At 50.0% G+C, this 13,890-nt stretch overlaps 3 protein-coding genes across 3 annotated transcripts; 1 reads left to right on the forward strand and 2 right to left on the reverse strand.

The window, feature by feature from the left end:
* Window positions 1-221: 221 nt before the first annotated feature.
* Window positions 222-4,593, reverse strand: CONPUDRAFT_155374 (FAD/NAD(P)-binding domain-containing protein; the record flags this gene model as incomplete). The annotated part of the gene is made up of 22 exons (XM_007772109.1): window positions 222-245; window positions 1,518-1,546; window positions 1,611-1,683; window positions 1,747-1,811; window positions 1,864-1,896; window positions 1,950-1,956; window positions 2,096-2,127; window positions 2,184-2,243; window positions 2,302-2,373; window positions 2,435-2,646; window positions 2,700-2,778; window positions 2,829-2,950; window positions 3,016-3,188; window positions 3,240-3,308; window positions 3,359-3,370; window positions 3,429-3,466; window positions 3,604-3,688; window positions 3,744-3,817; window positions 3,867-3,919; window positions 3,973-4,016; window positions 4,474-4,481; window positions 4,533-4,593. 22 exons carry the CDS (start codon window positions 4,591-4,593, stop codon window positions 222-224), a joined length of 1,425 nt encoding a protein of 474 aa, XP_007770299.1.
* An 856-nt stretch (window positions 4,594-5,449) lies between these two features.
* CONPUDRAFT_126436 (acetyl-CoA synthetase-like protein) lies at window positions 5,450-9,726 on the forward strand (the record flags this gene model as incomplete). Its single annotated transcript, XM_007772110.1, has 17 exons — window positions 5,450-5,923; window positions 5,976-6,478; window positions 6,530-6,661; window positions 6,712-6,765; window positions 6,820-6,902; window positions 6,951-6,985; window positions 7,034-7,131; window positions 7,188-7,346; window positions 7,399-7,417; window positions 7,468-7,618; window positions 7,674-7,731; window positions 7,790-8,049; window positions 8,098-8,626; window positions 8,687-8,720; window positions 8,770-8,913; window positions 8,965-9,224; window positions 9,289-9,726. The coding sequence occupies exons 1-17, from the start codon at window positions 5,629-5,631 to the stop codon at window positions 9,724-9,726; spliced, it is 3,252 nt and encodes a 1,083-aa protein (XP_007770300.1). The 5' UTR covers window positions 5,450-5,628.
* A 565-nt stretch (window positions 9,727-10,291) lies between these two features.
* CONPUDRAFT_83196 (alcohol oxidase) lies at window positions 10,292-13,668 on the reverse strand. The gene is made up of 25 exons (XM_007772111.1): window positions 13,584-13,668; window positions 13,527-13,531; window positions 13,368-13,467; window positions 13,251-13,312; window positions 13,151-13,194; window positions 13,026-13,099; window positions 12,907-12,976; window positions 12,776-12,849; window positions 12,663-12,721; window positions 12,569-12,607; window positions 12,499-12,510; window positions 12,380-12,448; window positions 12,155-12,327; window positions 11,964-12,106; window positions 11,835-11,913; window positions 11,541-11,779; window positions 11,411-11,484; window positions 11,292-11,358; window positions 11,161-11,235; window positions 11,056-11,109; window positions 10,970-11,002; window positions 10,853-10,917; window positions 10,716-10,788; window positions 10,624-10,650; window positions 10,292-10,570 (listed from the first exon to the last, which is right to left on the reverse strand). Exons 1-25 carry the CDS (start codon window positions 13,645-13,647, stop codon window positions 10,536-10,538), a joined length of 1,809 nt encoding a protein of 602 aa, XP_007770301.1. The 5' UTR covers window positions 13,648-13,668; the 3' UTR covers window positions 10,292-10,535.
* Between the last annotated feature and the right edge of the window lie 222 nt (window positions 13,669-13,890).

The raw sequence follows: 13,890 nt of genomic DNA on the forward strand, positions 1-13,890 counted from the left end.
GGTAGTAATTCCTTCTAATGTTTGTTTGACACATGCAACTCGGCAGGAACAGCATTGAAATGCTGAAGCTGACAACAAACGGCACATGTATTGACATGACACATGCAAGATATCTCCGAATCTTTGGGAAGAAAGAAAACGGGGAGGAAGCCAACAGCACGTTATACGCATCCCGGAAACGTCCTGAAGAGACAGATATGCAACAGGAATATCCGGAACACCTACTCCTTGGGTACGACAGCAATCTAGGATGTCTCGGATATGGTAGCACAATGCAGGTTAGAGGACAGCTATAAAATCTACAGCAATCGTCCGTTAAGCTTGATTGCATGGGCATATAGCTACATAGAACAGGTGTCCCACTACGAGAGCTCGGGAGAGAACAATGGGGAGGAAATTCTAAATGCTGGGGCTTGCTTTATACGCGTCAGTCTGCCAATTAGTTACCATTTTAGGACTTACGCAAAGGTTGCTAAGCAATGATATCACACATAGCGCCACACGAGGGAACACCAAACTCAGATAAAGTGTCACAATGGAGATCCAGTGCAAAATGCAACGGAGACACGGAATTTCACGCAAAGGCGCCACCGGAGCTTCAAGGCAATGCAATAAACAGTGGCAAGCAAAGAAAGCGTCATAATTTTAATGATACGAGGGATACGAGGGATGTTGGATGTTCTTTTAGATGACGGCAAATAAGTTCAGGGGAACAGCTTTTACCTGGCGCATTGTGTATATGCACAGGCTTACGGTGGACCGATGTTCATTTGCACTGTTTAGGGGGGAAAAGGAAGAATAAAAATAAGAAAGGAGCTGGGCAACTTACACAGCCTACTAGGTTGGCAAGAATGAATCAGAAGATGGAGATGGAGATGGAGATGGAGATGGAGATGGAGATCGTATGATGGACACAGGACAGCACATCCATATAAACTGTCATCATGACTCTGCCTCGCTCGAAGGTGCACCCTTCTCTCGGTTTGTACTCCCACGAACTCTAGGTACCTCGAGGACAAGCCGCCGCGCTTCACGGACCAACAGTCACTTTGTTTCCCTCGTGCATCACTTCAAATCGCCGGTGACTTGTTCTATCAGCCGCTCCTGATGCTTGAGGCTTCACCGGCACCTGTACACTACTTTGACGACGTGTGTCACATCATTTATTATATCCTATGATATCCTATGATCGGATCTGGAAGACCGTCTGATGCTGGTACTGTACCATCACCTCCATGCAATAGCCAGGCAAAACACTCGGTGCTCATCAACTGTCGTACTAAACCTTGTTCGCCCTGGACAAAACCTCATACGCCCCCAACATTGATCACGCCGTTGATATCACCTAGACAGCGGTTCTTTGCCAGATAGCTAAGATTTCAGTAAGCCATTCCCATGCAATCGCCAACCGAAAGTATGGCCCTAACAGAGGCTACAGTACCGAGGTTAGTTTTATATGTGAGCACGAGTGGTGATGTCTGCGGCTACAGATGGAGAATCAAGACAAGCGGACATACCTTGAGAGTACTGATGGCATATGCAGTAGCTAGAGACGTCGCAACGCATAATATCAGTTGAACGCGAAATAAAGACTCAAACTATAAGCGTACTGAGAGTGTGCGGCGCAAGATGAAGTGACATGATTGAGAGATCGGCTACGTAGAAATTTGTGGTGACGTACACCTAGGTCGATACAGGCAAGGATTTCAGTAACTAAATCCCGTATTCACTCACAGTAGTACTTACCTTTAGGTTGGGGTCGACTACACCATCCTTATCCTTGGGCAGCATTGACAAGCTCCCCGCCGTGTCTGGCGTTAAGACGTCAGCGACCTTGTGTTAGCCGAGGGCCAAGAAGCTTACGATATATAGTGACCATCGTCGCCTTGAGCCAGTCTGGAAATCGAATCAGCAAAGTTCACCATTCATGACATCAACGGTAAGTGCACCTGCGAGCTGCTAATGGTCAGTCTAGACTGGGATTGACTTTCGGCTCATCAGCTAACGGATAATATAAGCGCAGGATGGAGCATGCCAGTTAAGCCGACGTATCGAAGATGCCACAGAGTTGTGAAGTTTTAGCTGTCTTCCTCACGAACTTGGTGATTTTGACGAACGTCTGAAGGTCTATAGTAGAACCAAGAACACGGAACCAGCAAGTCAACGATTCCCTTTTCACATACCGGCGTCAAGTTGAATGCACTGAGGATCACACTCTGGGCTCTCATTGGGGTCTGACGACACTGAGTGCTGTAGCGCATGCGTTAAACACGCAAGGATGACTGAGTGAAGATGACGTACGATAGCCGCGCGAAAAGTCATGATTGAGACACAAAATAATTGTGAAATACTTCTTTCCGGGCTTCGGAGGGTCTGGGAGCTGAGTCAGCGCCTGTCGCAGCTAGCACCTACGGTGACCCTGAGTATAGCTTACTGGGGTGGCTCAGAAAGCCAGGGACGAGTACGAGCTCGCCAGGTGAGCTACTTGGATCCTCCAGCCTCTCGAGCTGAATCTTGTACTGCTCCTGCAGACCCGGCGAATATGTGTCCCATTCGTCCTGGACCTTCTTCTTGGCAAGGGCGTAGACGTCCTTGATGCGGTCGGATATGGCGCTCATGGGCGTGAATGCTCCTTCCGCCTTCTTGCTGGAAGGATGATATGAAAACCCTTCACACGAGATCGTAGGCGAGTTGCTCACTGAAGTTCGACTTGTTCTTTCCTTGCTTCTGGGTCCCGCAAAGCGTCGAGAGTAATATCCTTCACATCATCCTTGAGTTCTAGCGACTTAATCAGCGAGTGTTACATGTTATGACCAACAAGCACTAACCGAACGAGATCCCAGAACATGTCTTCCTGTACATTTTCGCCAACCCCAGCAAGCTCAAGTTTGAGAGGTACTCCGATAGACTCAAGAACATCACTCCGACCAATACCTGACAGCTCGAGTATCTGAGGTGACTTGAGAGCCCCAGATCTCATCAGTACGAGGAAAGATATCTCGGCTGCACATATACCCTGCGCAGAGGACCACCTCCTTCGACGCATTGACGACAAACGTTTTCCCACCGTGGGTGAACTCGACTCCGGTTGCTGTGAGCGTACTCTGTACCGAGGTGACAAGCTTGGTGACGTAAGCACGAGTGAGAACTTTCAGGTTCGGCCTATGAGTGTGAGGGAAGTAGAAGGCCTGATAGAGTTACGATGAGCACATGATTATCGCAGAGTCTTCGACGCGTACCGTCATAGAATAGCTGCGAGTGTACCTTTTATGATCGATGGTCTTGGGCGTGAAGAAAGCGCCTCGGGGCTATAATGTCGCTATCAGTTTTGCTATAGCATTGGACGTGGGTTACTCACGTTCCCAGATATCTGAGCGAGTAACATTATTTAAAGGCTTGAACGGGATCCCCCTTGAAATGACTCTTACCGGCACAGGAGCTTTGGGAAGCCCAGCTTGATCATCGTCTACATGAGTTGAATGTTAGTCGGACACTTTCTCTAGACCACATAGTCGCTGTACCTCATAAGCTTTGATCTCGGGTTGGGAGATTGTTGCTGGTTGAAACAGCTTGATAGTGTCTAACACGCGTCGCCATCAGTACCAAAACGAGACCAAACCAGATAATCTCCACCATTGGTCCTGATGTCCCAGCCCTGGAAGTCTAGCCCATGCGTGACCGCGTATAACTTAAAAGCGCGAAGTGAACATCGGACTCAGGGGTGAAACAAGTTCCTAACGCACGTACCCTTCAATCTCCTTGACAGCGGCTTGGAAGTTGTTACAGTTCCAACCGGGGTTTCTAAATCGCTCCCAAACTAGTACAGTGGTCAGCACAGATTCCCCGCACACATTTGCCATACATACTTTGCTTGGGTGATTTGGTCCACCACATGAAGTTTATACCAGCAAAACCCATCCTTTGACGCGTCTATTAGCGAGTTGGGCGACGATCCAGCTTCAAGAATCATACCTGTTCCAAGCGAACTTCGTATTGCTGTTCCATTTCTGCGGGATCTGGTATGGTGATCCGCGTTAGTGACACGTGGTACGAGAGTTTCGTCTACAACTCGTCGTTTGGAAGTTCCAATCGTACTGGTCCTGTCCAGAATGAGAATCATATTGCCCCTGAAGTACTAATGATGTGTATCAGGACTGACGTTATTAGTAGATTGAGCAAGAGGAAGTCCAGGTTGCGCGGCTTATCGGCGTTTGGCTTGAACGGCTGTAACCCTGATTCCCACGGTGCAGTCAACTTCCCACAGTCGCGCATGCACCGCCATTAGCTCCTGCTCGCCGCCAGTTTCACCACCAGTCTCCAGATCCTCCCTCGCATCCAAGAGGAGAACGTTAAGTTAACTGCGTCTCCCAAGTAGGGTTCTCGGCTAGCCTGAGATCTGAGACCTGCCGTCTGTGAAGGCAGCCGTGAGTCACCCTGATCTTGCCCTGATCATGCGTTAGGTTAGTAACGTACGCCGCCGCCTACAAGAATACGGTAAGCGATCAGACAATGGATGATTCATATGTACTCACCAGCTACGATGAAATAGAAGCTTTTACCAGAAACCTCGTTGACGTCGATGTTCCCTGACATCGTCGTTAGTAATAGAGAAGAAGGAATCCGACTGAGAAGTTAGAATGTCTACCATCTTTCGAGCGCGCAATAGACGCTCGTCGCTGACAGCTGCATTAGCACTTCTTGCCACGGTCAGTCAAGTCGCCAAACTGAAACAGTCTGTCTCGATTTTCTGGGGTTCCTAGAGGGCAATGTTCGGAAGCGTAGGAACGAGTACCGGTTGAGCTGATTTGTGGAGGAGTGTAGGAACTGCAAGCATTGGACTCGTCTACCCGAGACCAGCAAGATTCCAATGAGCTTCGCGATTCGCGGGTTACTGCAGGCAGCCCCTCGGGCTACTATAGCACACGATAAGGTATCAAATGTTCACGAAGTTGAGAAGGCTCACCACCAAAATAGGACACCTGCCTTACGCCCGCTCAAACCATCACCGAAATTCGAATTCTATCTATACTCCTGCGGCGCCGCGTGATATCTTGCATATCAGAGAGGCGAAGAGAAGAGCGAAGGAGCTTCTCTCAGATTCCATTACATCGTCTGACTCAGGGTAGCCGAGTAGCGAGGATGAATGTGAATTAGACCTGAATAGGGGCGGATAAGCCTTGTTTGGGTTAGTATTCGGAGTGTCGCGGACTCGCAGCAGCCATCGCGAGTTCTAGATTTCGTGAGCGACGGGTTGACGACGTGTCCATGGCGTAGGTTGATCGGTATTATCACGGCGGATGCGTCCTGATGCGTCAAACATGCGACCATCCGACTTGGATGCGCCGCGCGTCGGATTCGAGCCGAGGATCCGACCCGATCCGCAGCGATGGTGCAGGTCAACGGCCCTCGACCTTCCGATCATCTTCTCCTTCAAGTTCAGGTTACGGTGCTCTTTCACAAAGTCGCATCAAGTGTCATTTGCTAGAATGTATATATGAATATTTGAACTGATCGAACAGGAAAGGGCACCTAAGAGTATACAATCGGAAAAGAATACCGGTGGATCTTCCACTTTATCTCAAAAGCAGGCTTGCCTGCTGGTCCCACCAACTCAACGGCACGTCTAACATGCTCTCGACAAAACTTCTCCCTCCTCATCCAAAGACGCAGGCTCTTGACTCAGACACTTTTCACGTGCCTCCCCTCGACGCCTCGCTAACTCTCGCCGAAGTTGTCGAATGGAATGCTGCCCATAGCCCGAGTCATCCCTTATTCAAGTTTCCGCTCGCCATTGGAGGCGTTCGAACGATATTCTGGGCAGAGGCAAACGCTGCTGTCTTGAATGGCTCCAAGATCCTACAGCATCGCATTCACACAACTGGCAGAAACCCGCGACCGGTTGTCGGTATTCTGGCTATCTCAGGTTCGTTGATGTCACCAACTGCCTTCGCTATAAGTGCTGAGTGGTGTGATAGACGTGATCCCGTACGCGATGAATCTACTGAGTTGCCTACGTTGCAACTTCGTGCCCTTTCCAATTTCACCGAGAAACTCTCCGTTGGCCGTCGCTCATCTCGTCGAACGCGCACAGATCGAGTATGTTCTAGTAGGCCGAGAGAAGAGCATGCAGGATCTCATACAGCACGCGCTCGATATCACGCGCTCTAAGTACCCTCAGGTTACACCGCCAGAAGTTCTGCCTATGCTCCAGTTTGACGAGGTCTACTCCCCATCAGAGGCCACAGTCAATCTTCCAGATGTCACTCCCTACGTGGGCGCCGGCCCCGATGCAGACACCCTTGTACTGCATTCCTCTGGATCCACTTCGTTTCCAAAGCACATTCCCTGGACCAACTACCGCTTTACCATGCTGCAACTTATTCCGTTCTTTGGCGGACGGGATTTAACTGGGGAAATCTTCTCTCTCCATACCATGCCAATGTACCATGGCATGGGTGTTCTTCAGATTTGCTGGGCGGTGAGTGCGTCACAAGAGAATGCAGCATGTCAGCTAAAAGTTCGTATTTAGGCGGCTTGTGGGCTCGTAATAAGCGCCTTCGAGCCAGTGTTTCCCTCTACTCTCCCCACGCCGGATAACCTGTATGTCGCAGCCAATGGAACTGACAGCAACGTTATCTTTTGCGTGCCATCAATCATCGAAGTAAGCACCCATATCTCATCATAACGGGGACGTACTCAGCCTCGCAACAGCAATGGGCTTCGAACCCCGAATACGTCAAATGGCTCGCTTCGAGATCTGGTGTGGTAAGTCAATAATGACCTTAGCGGTGACATAGAAGCCGATGAGAACATTTGTAGCTCTTCGGGGGTGGTCCTCTTAACAAAGAGATTGGCGACTATCTAACGTCGCAGGGAGTCAGCATCTTCATTCTATACGGGCTGTAAGTAGACTTTGTCTCGGCTCGCGGTGTGACCTAATGGTCTCCTAGGACGGAAGTTGGCATCATTAGCCCTATCCTACCTGGTAAGTGAGCTGCTTCCTGCATGATGAGAAGATCTGACATTCGATTAGCTACCGTCGACTACGATTGGGATTATTTCACCTTTCCGAAGCTCATCACGCCTGACTTTGTTCCATATGGTAACAACTCCTTTGAGCTCCTCATCGTGGTCAGTCTCAACTGCTCTTTAAATCAAACGGTTTTCTCAAGTTCAGCTGCTTCTAGCCAAATGAATTCTCTGAACCTCACGTACTAAACACGAAATCTAATGGCATACAGGCGTATGCGACCTCCGACCTTATCACCCCCCATCCTACCAGGCCAGGGCTCTGGAAAGTCTTTGGCAGGACTGACGACCAGATAATGCATAGTACTGGAGAAAAGGTCAGCTTTGGTTTCTCTCCGATAATACACATGAGACTCATTAGTGGATCAGACAAACCCGGGACCATTAGGTAAACAATGTTTGCAGTAGCGTTATTCGTCCTGCTCACTGCCATATCAGAGAACATGCTCAACCAGGACAAACACGTATTGTCCTCAGTCATGTTCGGGCGAGGGAAGTTCCAAGCTGGCGTTCTCATTGACCCCGCCCCGAACTCGCGCTTTGACCCGGTGGACGAGGTCAAGCTCGCCGAGTTCCGTAACCTGATATGGTACATTCACTCCCTTCAAAGTGCAGTGCTTGTTTGATGTAGACTTTCTACCAAGGCCGACTGTTGAAGCTATGAACGCATATGCTCCGCAACACTCGCGTATCTTCAAAGAGGTGAGCACATTTGCAAGCCAATTAGTTAATCGAATAAACTTTCAAAATATTTGAGCAGATGATCATCGTCGCAAGCCCGTCCAAACCATTCACTTACACAGCAAAGAATACGGCCAGGCGGCAGGCTATCATCGATACGTACGAGGAAGAGATTGAGAAGGCGTACTCCTCCGCACACGAAAGTACCCAGAGCGGAATTTCGCCGCCCTCCGAGTGGAGCCAGGCTCAGACGCTATCGTTCGTGCGAAAAATTGTCTACTCCGCGCTTGGACAAGAGATACCCGATGACGTAGACCTTTTCCAGCATGGTTGTGACAGGTAAGCGACTTTTCCTTCGTAGCTTCACTAAGACTAATTCGTCTAAAGTTTACAGGCCACTTGGATTCGAAACTCCATTCTGCGCGCTTTGCGCGACTCCTCTGATATTGATACGCGCTCAGTCAAGGAGAACATGGTCTACATGAACACGTCCATCTCGGCTCTTGCTACATTCGTCGTGAAATTCGTATGCGGACAAGGCACAGAGGATAATATCGACCTCAGGCAGCGGGCCTTGCTCATGCAGTCCTTGGTCGACAAGCATCTTTCCGAAGCCCTACCAGTGCATCAGCCTCGTTCGTCTTCGCAGCCGGACGGAATGGTCGTGCTCGTTACCGGCACGACGGGGACATTTGGAAGCCAGACATTGGTGTCTTTGATCCAGGATCCTGCAGTCACGCGTGTGTATGCATTGAACCGGGCAAGCTCAAGCGGGCAGGCGATTGAGGTACGGCAGACGCAAGCATTCGAAGAGTGGGAATTGGATACGGCGCTTCTGAAAGCAGAGAAGCTGCAGCTTTTGGAGGGAAATGTTCTCGCCGAGAATTTTGGGGTCGGAGAGGCGACGTATCAAGAGGTATGATCCCCACTGTAATATTTGATATTAACATGCTGATGTGAATGTCGCCATTGATAGATCACAAAGAATGTCACCCACATTGTACATAACGGTATGTTCTAGTACCCCAAGGCGACTACGTCTACTGAAATTGGCTGTAGCTTGGATAGTCAACTTTAATCTCCAAGTTGATGCCTTCGGCGAGAACCTACGATCTGTCCGGCGCTTGGTCGATTTCTCCCTCAGCTCTCCGCTTGCAACACCCCCGAAGTTCGTTTTCACGAGCTCTATAGGGGTACTACAAAGTAGGCTTCACTTAAACCTGACCCGTTCGTGCTCCTGAACGCTTTTTTCAGACGTGCAGGGTAAAACTGCCGTTCCCGAGGCCCACGTCGGCGCAGAAGTTGCAGCGGGCAGCGGATATGCAGAGTCAAAATGGATCACGGAACAGATACTGCAGCGCGTGTCCGCACAAGTGCCTTCGTTCAATAGTCTTATTGTGCGAGTGGGACAACTATGCGGAGGGGCAAACACAGGTAGCTGGAACACGAAGGAATGGTTTCCCGCCCTCGTTCAAAGCGTGAAGGCGACGGGGTGCTTCCCAACCGAGGAGAAGGTATGTGTCTGGTTTTGCCTCAATTGAAATGTACTATATTTGCTGATCGCATGTACATGCCTAGTCGGTATCATGGATTCCAACATCCGTCGCTGCGTTTCTCCTCGTCAAGCTCACAGGGTCTACATATCGCCCTCGGAGCGGCATCGTCCACCTCATCCACCCCCATCCGGTCCAGTTCTCCAGCCTTGCGGCGCCTTTTTCGTCGGCCCTGAACGTGCCTATGGTGTCGTACAAGGAATGGCTGTCCAAGCTCGAGGCGCTGAACGGCGAGGCGAGAGACGCGGACGTATCGGATCTCCGGGCCTTGCGGCTGCTCACGTTCTTCCAGGGACTCGCATTAGACAAGACAGCAGGTGACGCGATGGGTTTTGCTAAACTCGATTGCACGCAGTTGAAGGCGAGTTCTGTGCTGGCGGATGCCGAGTGCGAGCCGCTCGGCGCAGATAATGTGCGGAGGTGGCTTGACTACTGGCGTCGCAAAGGATTGATGTCACGGTGAAGAATGTACAACCTTCGGGCTCCCTGGGTATGGTAGTCCGTATTTCGTTTATGAAAGATGCCACTAATCTCCATGATTGTGGGGCATCCATGTGGTAACTAGAGATGACCTGATGTCAAGTCAGTTTCGCATGAGTCAGGCTGATTTCAGGGGGAATGTACAAGGAAAGTGTTCAGAGCGGGTTCACTGACCCCGATAGGTTCTTCCGCGCTCAGGAAACCCTCAGGGAACTTGAAAATAATATGGCATCTGTTCCAGTTCATCTTTTGGACTCAAAAACTTGCACAGTAGCGTTTACCCTAGATATCTGCTTTGGCATCACACAGGCGCATCATGAATCACCACACAATTGGTATTAATATTGAGTATTATCGACTAACCGCCATGGTCAGGCCGCAGCCGATGGCATCTGCCGGCGATTTGCGACCATTATCTAAAACATTCCCGAGATATGCCTAAGATAATTCATGCTTACCCACCGGACACCAACACTGGCCCCAATCTAGGACTGTTCCTGACCTGTCTCACACAACACAGTCTAAATGATATATGGGCATGCATTTGAGGCATTTCACCGAGTACATTACCATCACCGTGGTGGAATTGTATTTGTATCCTTGTTATTTGAGACTACGTGACACATACTTTGAAAGCACATAAGTACTACCAAACAAGGGTCCTGCTTCGAGGTGTGACAGCTTACAGGAAGGATCAGATAGACAAAAATGTTACATTTGCCGTGCTAGGATCTGTGGGTATCTTAGCTGAAAGCAGACTCCAACCCCGTTTAGAACCAGAGGTAGCTCTATTTATGATTTATGAGCGCGAGCGATGATGTCAGCGGCTACAGACAGAGAGTCAGTCACGACACATTGCTTGAACGACAACCTGGCATACCTTGAGCACCGATCGCGTATGCAGTTGCTAGAGAGACCGCAACGCATAATGTTACTTCACTGCGAACCAAAGGTTCAAGTGGATGCACGTACTAAGAGTGTGTGACGCGAAATGGAGCGGAATGATCGAGAGGTCAGCGACTCGGACATTTGTAGTGCCGTATACCTAGATAGGCAAACCCGAGGAGTTCAATAACTAGAGTTGATGATTGTTTGCAGTAGTATATCACCTTAAGGTTGGGGTCGACTACACCACCCTTATCATTAGGCAACATCGACAAACTCCCCACCGTGTCTGAACATAAGATATCAGAGACCTTGACTTAGTTGAAGGCTAGGAAGCGTACGATATGTAGTAGCACTCGTCGTCTTAAGCCAGTCTGGAGATTGAATCAGCCAAATATATCCACCGTGATCTCAAGCGAAAACGTACCTGCGAGCTGCGAATCGTCACAGTCTGGACCTGGGTTGACTTCAGGCTCGTCAACTGACAGAGGATATGAGTACAGGATGGAGCATAAGAACTAGGATGATTTACCGAGGATATCGCGGAGTGGCGAGGTCTTAGCCATCTTTCGCACGAACTTGGCGAGTTCGACGAACGTCTGCAGGTCTACAGCAGAGCTGAGAACACGTAACCAGCAACCGAACGGGTCCCTTTCCACATACCGACGTCATGCTCAAAGTAATGAGGATCGCATTCCGGGTTCCCATTGGGGTCAGACGATACCGAGTGCTATAGTACACGTGTTAGCCCTCGCAAGGTTGACTAGATGGAGCTGGCGTACGATAGTTCCCCGAGAGAAGTTATGATTGAGACACAGCAGAATTGTGAAGTACTTCTTTCCGGGCTTGGGAGGGTCTGAACGCCAAGTCAGTACCTATCATAGCCAGACACTACCCCAGAGCACGACTTACTCGGGTGGCTCAGGAATCCTGGGACAAGGACAAATTCGCCAGGAGAGCTGTTGGGATCCTCGAGCCTCTGTAGCTGGATCTTGTACTGCTCCTGCAGACCCGGCGAGTACGTATCCCATTCGTCCAGGATCTTCTTCTTGGCAAGGGCGTATACGTCCTTGATGCGGTCGGATATGGCGTGCATAGGGGTGAACGCGAAGCCTGTGATTGCCAGCGTGAACGCTCCTTCTGCTTTTTTGCTAAATGGGTCATGTCAGCAAACTCCACAGACGGGTGCACAGGAAGGTAGCTCACTGGAGCTCGACTTGTTCTTTCCTTGCTTCGGGGTCCCGCAACACGTCCAGAGTGATATCCTTGACATCGTCCTTGAGCTCTGGTGTCGTCGTCAATGGATGTCATATGAGTTGAACAAGACCTGCTTACCAAATGATAGGCCCGTGAACATATGTTCCTGTACGTTTTCGCCAACACCAGGGAGCTCGAGCTTCAGGGGTACTCCGATGGACTCAAGGACGTCACGCCGACCAATACCCGACAGCTCGAGTATCTGCGGCGACTTGAGGGCCCTAGATGATCCTTCAACACGAGTTAAGATATGTCATCTGAGCACATACCCTGCGCAAAGGACGACCTCCTTCGACGCATTAACGACATATGTTTTGCCGTCGTGAGTGAACTCAACGCCGGTTGCGGTGAGCGTACCCTGCCCCGACGTCATCAGCTTAGTGACGTAAGCGCGAGTGAGGACTTTAAGGTTCGACCTATTGACGTGAGGAAAGTAGAAAGCCTGAGGGCATCGTGTTGAGCGAATGGTCTACCGCAGAAGCTTCAACACATACCGTCATTGAGTAGCTGCGGGTATACCCGTTGTGGTCGATGGTCTTGGGCGCGAAGTAAGCGCCTCGGGGCTATCATGTCGCTATTAGCTAAGGCATAACGCAGGACTTGATGTACTTACATTCCCAGACATCTGAATGAGTAACATTGCTTAGCGACTTGAGCAATATTCCTCGTGAAATGGCGCTTACCGGTGCAGGAGCTTTTGGGATGCCCAGCTTGACCATCGTCTACATGATGTGAAGGTTAGTCGGGCATGTCTCTGAGTGTACGTAACCACTATGCCTCATAAGCTTTGATCTCGGGTTGCGAGATTGTTGCCGGGTGGAACAACTTAATAGGGCCTGACACACGCATCGACGTCAGTACAAGTCAAATTCAAACCAAAGAATGCCCACCATCGGTTCCAATATCCCAGTCTTGAAAGTTCAGCCCATGAGCGGCCGTGGACTTAGATGTAGGTTGCGTATAGCTTGTGGCGAGAGGACCATCAGACAGGGGAAAAGAAACGAAGCAGGTTCGCTCGTACCCTTCAATATCTTTGACAGCGGCTTGGAAGTTGTTCCAGTTCCACCCGGGGTTACCGAGCCGCTCCAAGTCTAGTATGATGATCAGTCCAACTTGCGCATGTAGGATCGCAATGCCTACCGTCGACTTCCTCCTTGGGCGGCTTGGTCCAACACATGAAGTTGATACCGGAGCTTCCTCCGAGAACCTTTCCCCTAACGCGCATTTTAGCAAATCAGACCATGCTGTAAGCCCAAAAAGCGTACCTGTTCCATGCAAACTTGGTGTTGTTACTCCATTTTTGCGAGGTCTTATAGATGATATACGTTAGAGGCATGTATTGCGAGAGCTTTGTCGACAACTTGCCGTTTGGAAATTCCAATCGTACTGATCCTGGCCGAAATGAGAGCCATATTGACCGGGAAGTACTGATGACGTGTGTCGGGACTGTCAGTGGATTAGGAATGAGACAGACAGACGCACAGATGTTAGGATCCTCTAGACTAATGTCCCCCGCATCCAAGACGATAACGTTAAACTGCGTCTCCCGAGTAAGCTTCTCGGCTAGCCTGAGACCTGCCGTCTGTGTGGAAGGTCGTGAGTCCCCCTGATGATGTGCATGTGGGATTGGTAACGTACGCCGCCGCCTACAGAAGTATGATCAGCGATCATACCAATGGATGGTTCAAATATCGTACTCACCGACTACAATAAAATCGAAGCTTTTACCAGAAACCTCGTTTACGTTTATGTTGCCTGGCATCGTCGTTAGTAAAAGAGAAGAAGGAATCCGGCTGAAAAGTTGAAACGCCTACCATCAGAGCTGTCTATTTTATACGGACAAACGGTGACAGCGGCGCTTCTTGCCACGCTCAGCCAAATCACAAAACTGAAACAGCCTGTCTCACAACTCTTGGGTTCTTAGAGGGCAATCTTCGGATGTGTGGGAGCGGGTGCCGGCCGGGTTGCTTTGGGGAGGGGGGTAGGAACGACCGCAAGCATCGGA

Source organism: Coniophora puteana (genome assembly GCF_000271625.1).
Source record: "Coniophora puteana RWD-64-598 SS2 unplaced genomic scaffold CONPUscaffold_8, whole genome shotgun sequence".
Lineage (NCBI taxonomy): Eukaryota > Fungi > Basidiomycota > Agaricomycetes > Boletales > Coniophoraceae > Coniophora > Coniophora puteana.

What these genes read in the sequence shown, in the direction of transcription:
- CONPUDRAFT_83196 (XM_007772111.1), bottom strand. Translation starts at nt 13,647, where the DNA reads ATGCCAGGCAACATAAACGTAAACGAGGTTTCTGGTAAAAGCTTCGAT. An exon ending in ACGATTGGAATTTCCAAACG is followed by an intron (nt 13,195 to 13,250) that starts GCAAGTTGTCGA and finishes ATCATCTATAAG; the next exon opens with ACCTCGCAAAAATGGAGTAA. An exon ending in TAGTCGACCCCAACCTTAAG is followed by an intron (nt 10,789 to 10,852) that starts GTGATATACTAC and finishes TTGCCTATCTAG; the next exon opens with GTATACGGCACTACAAATGT.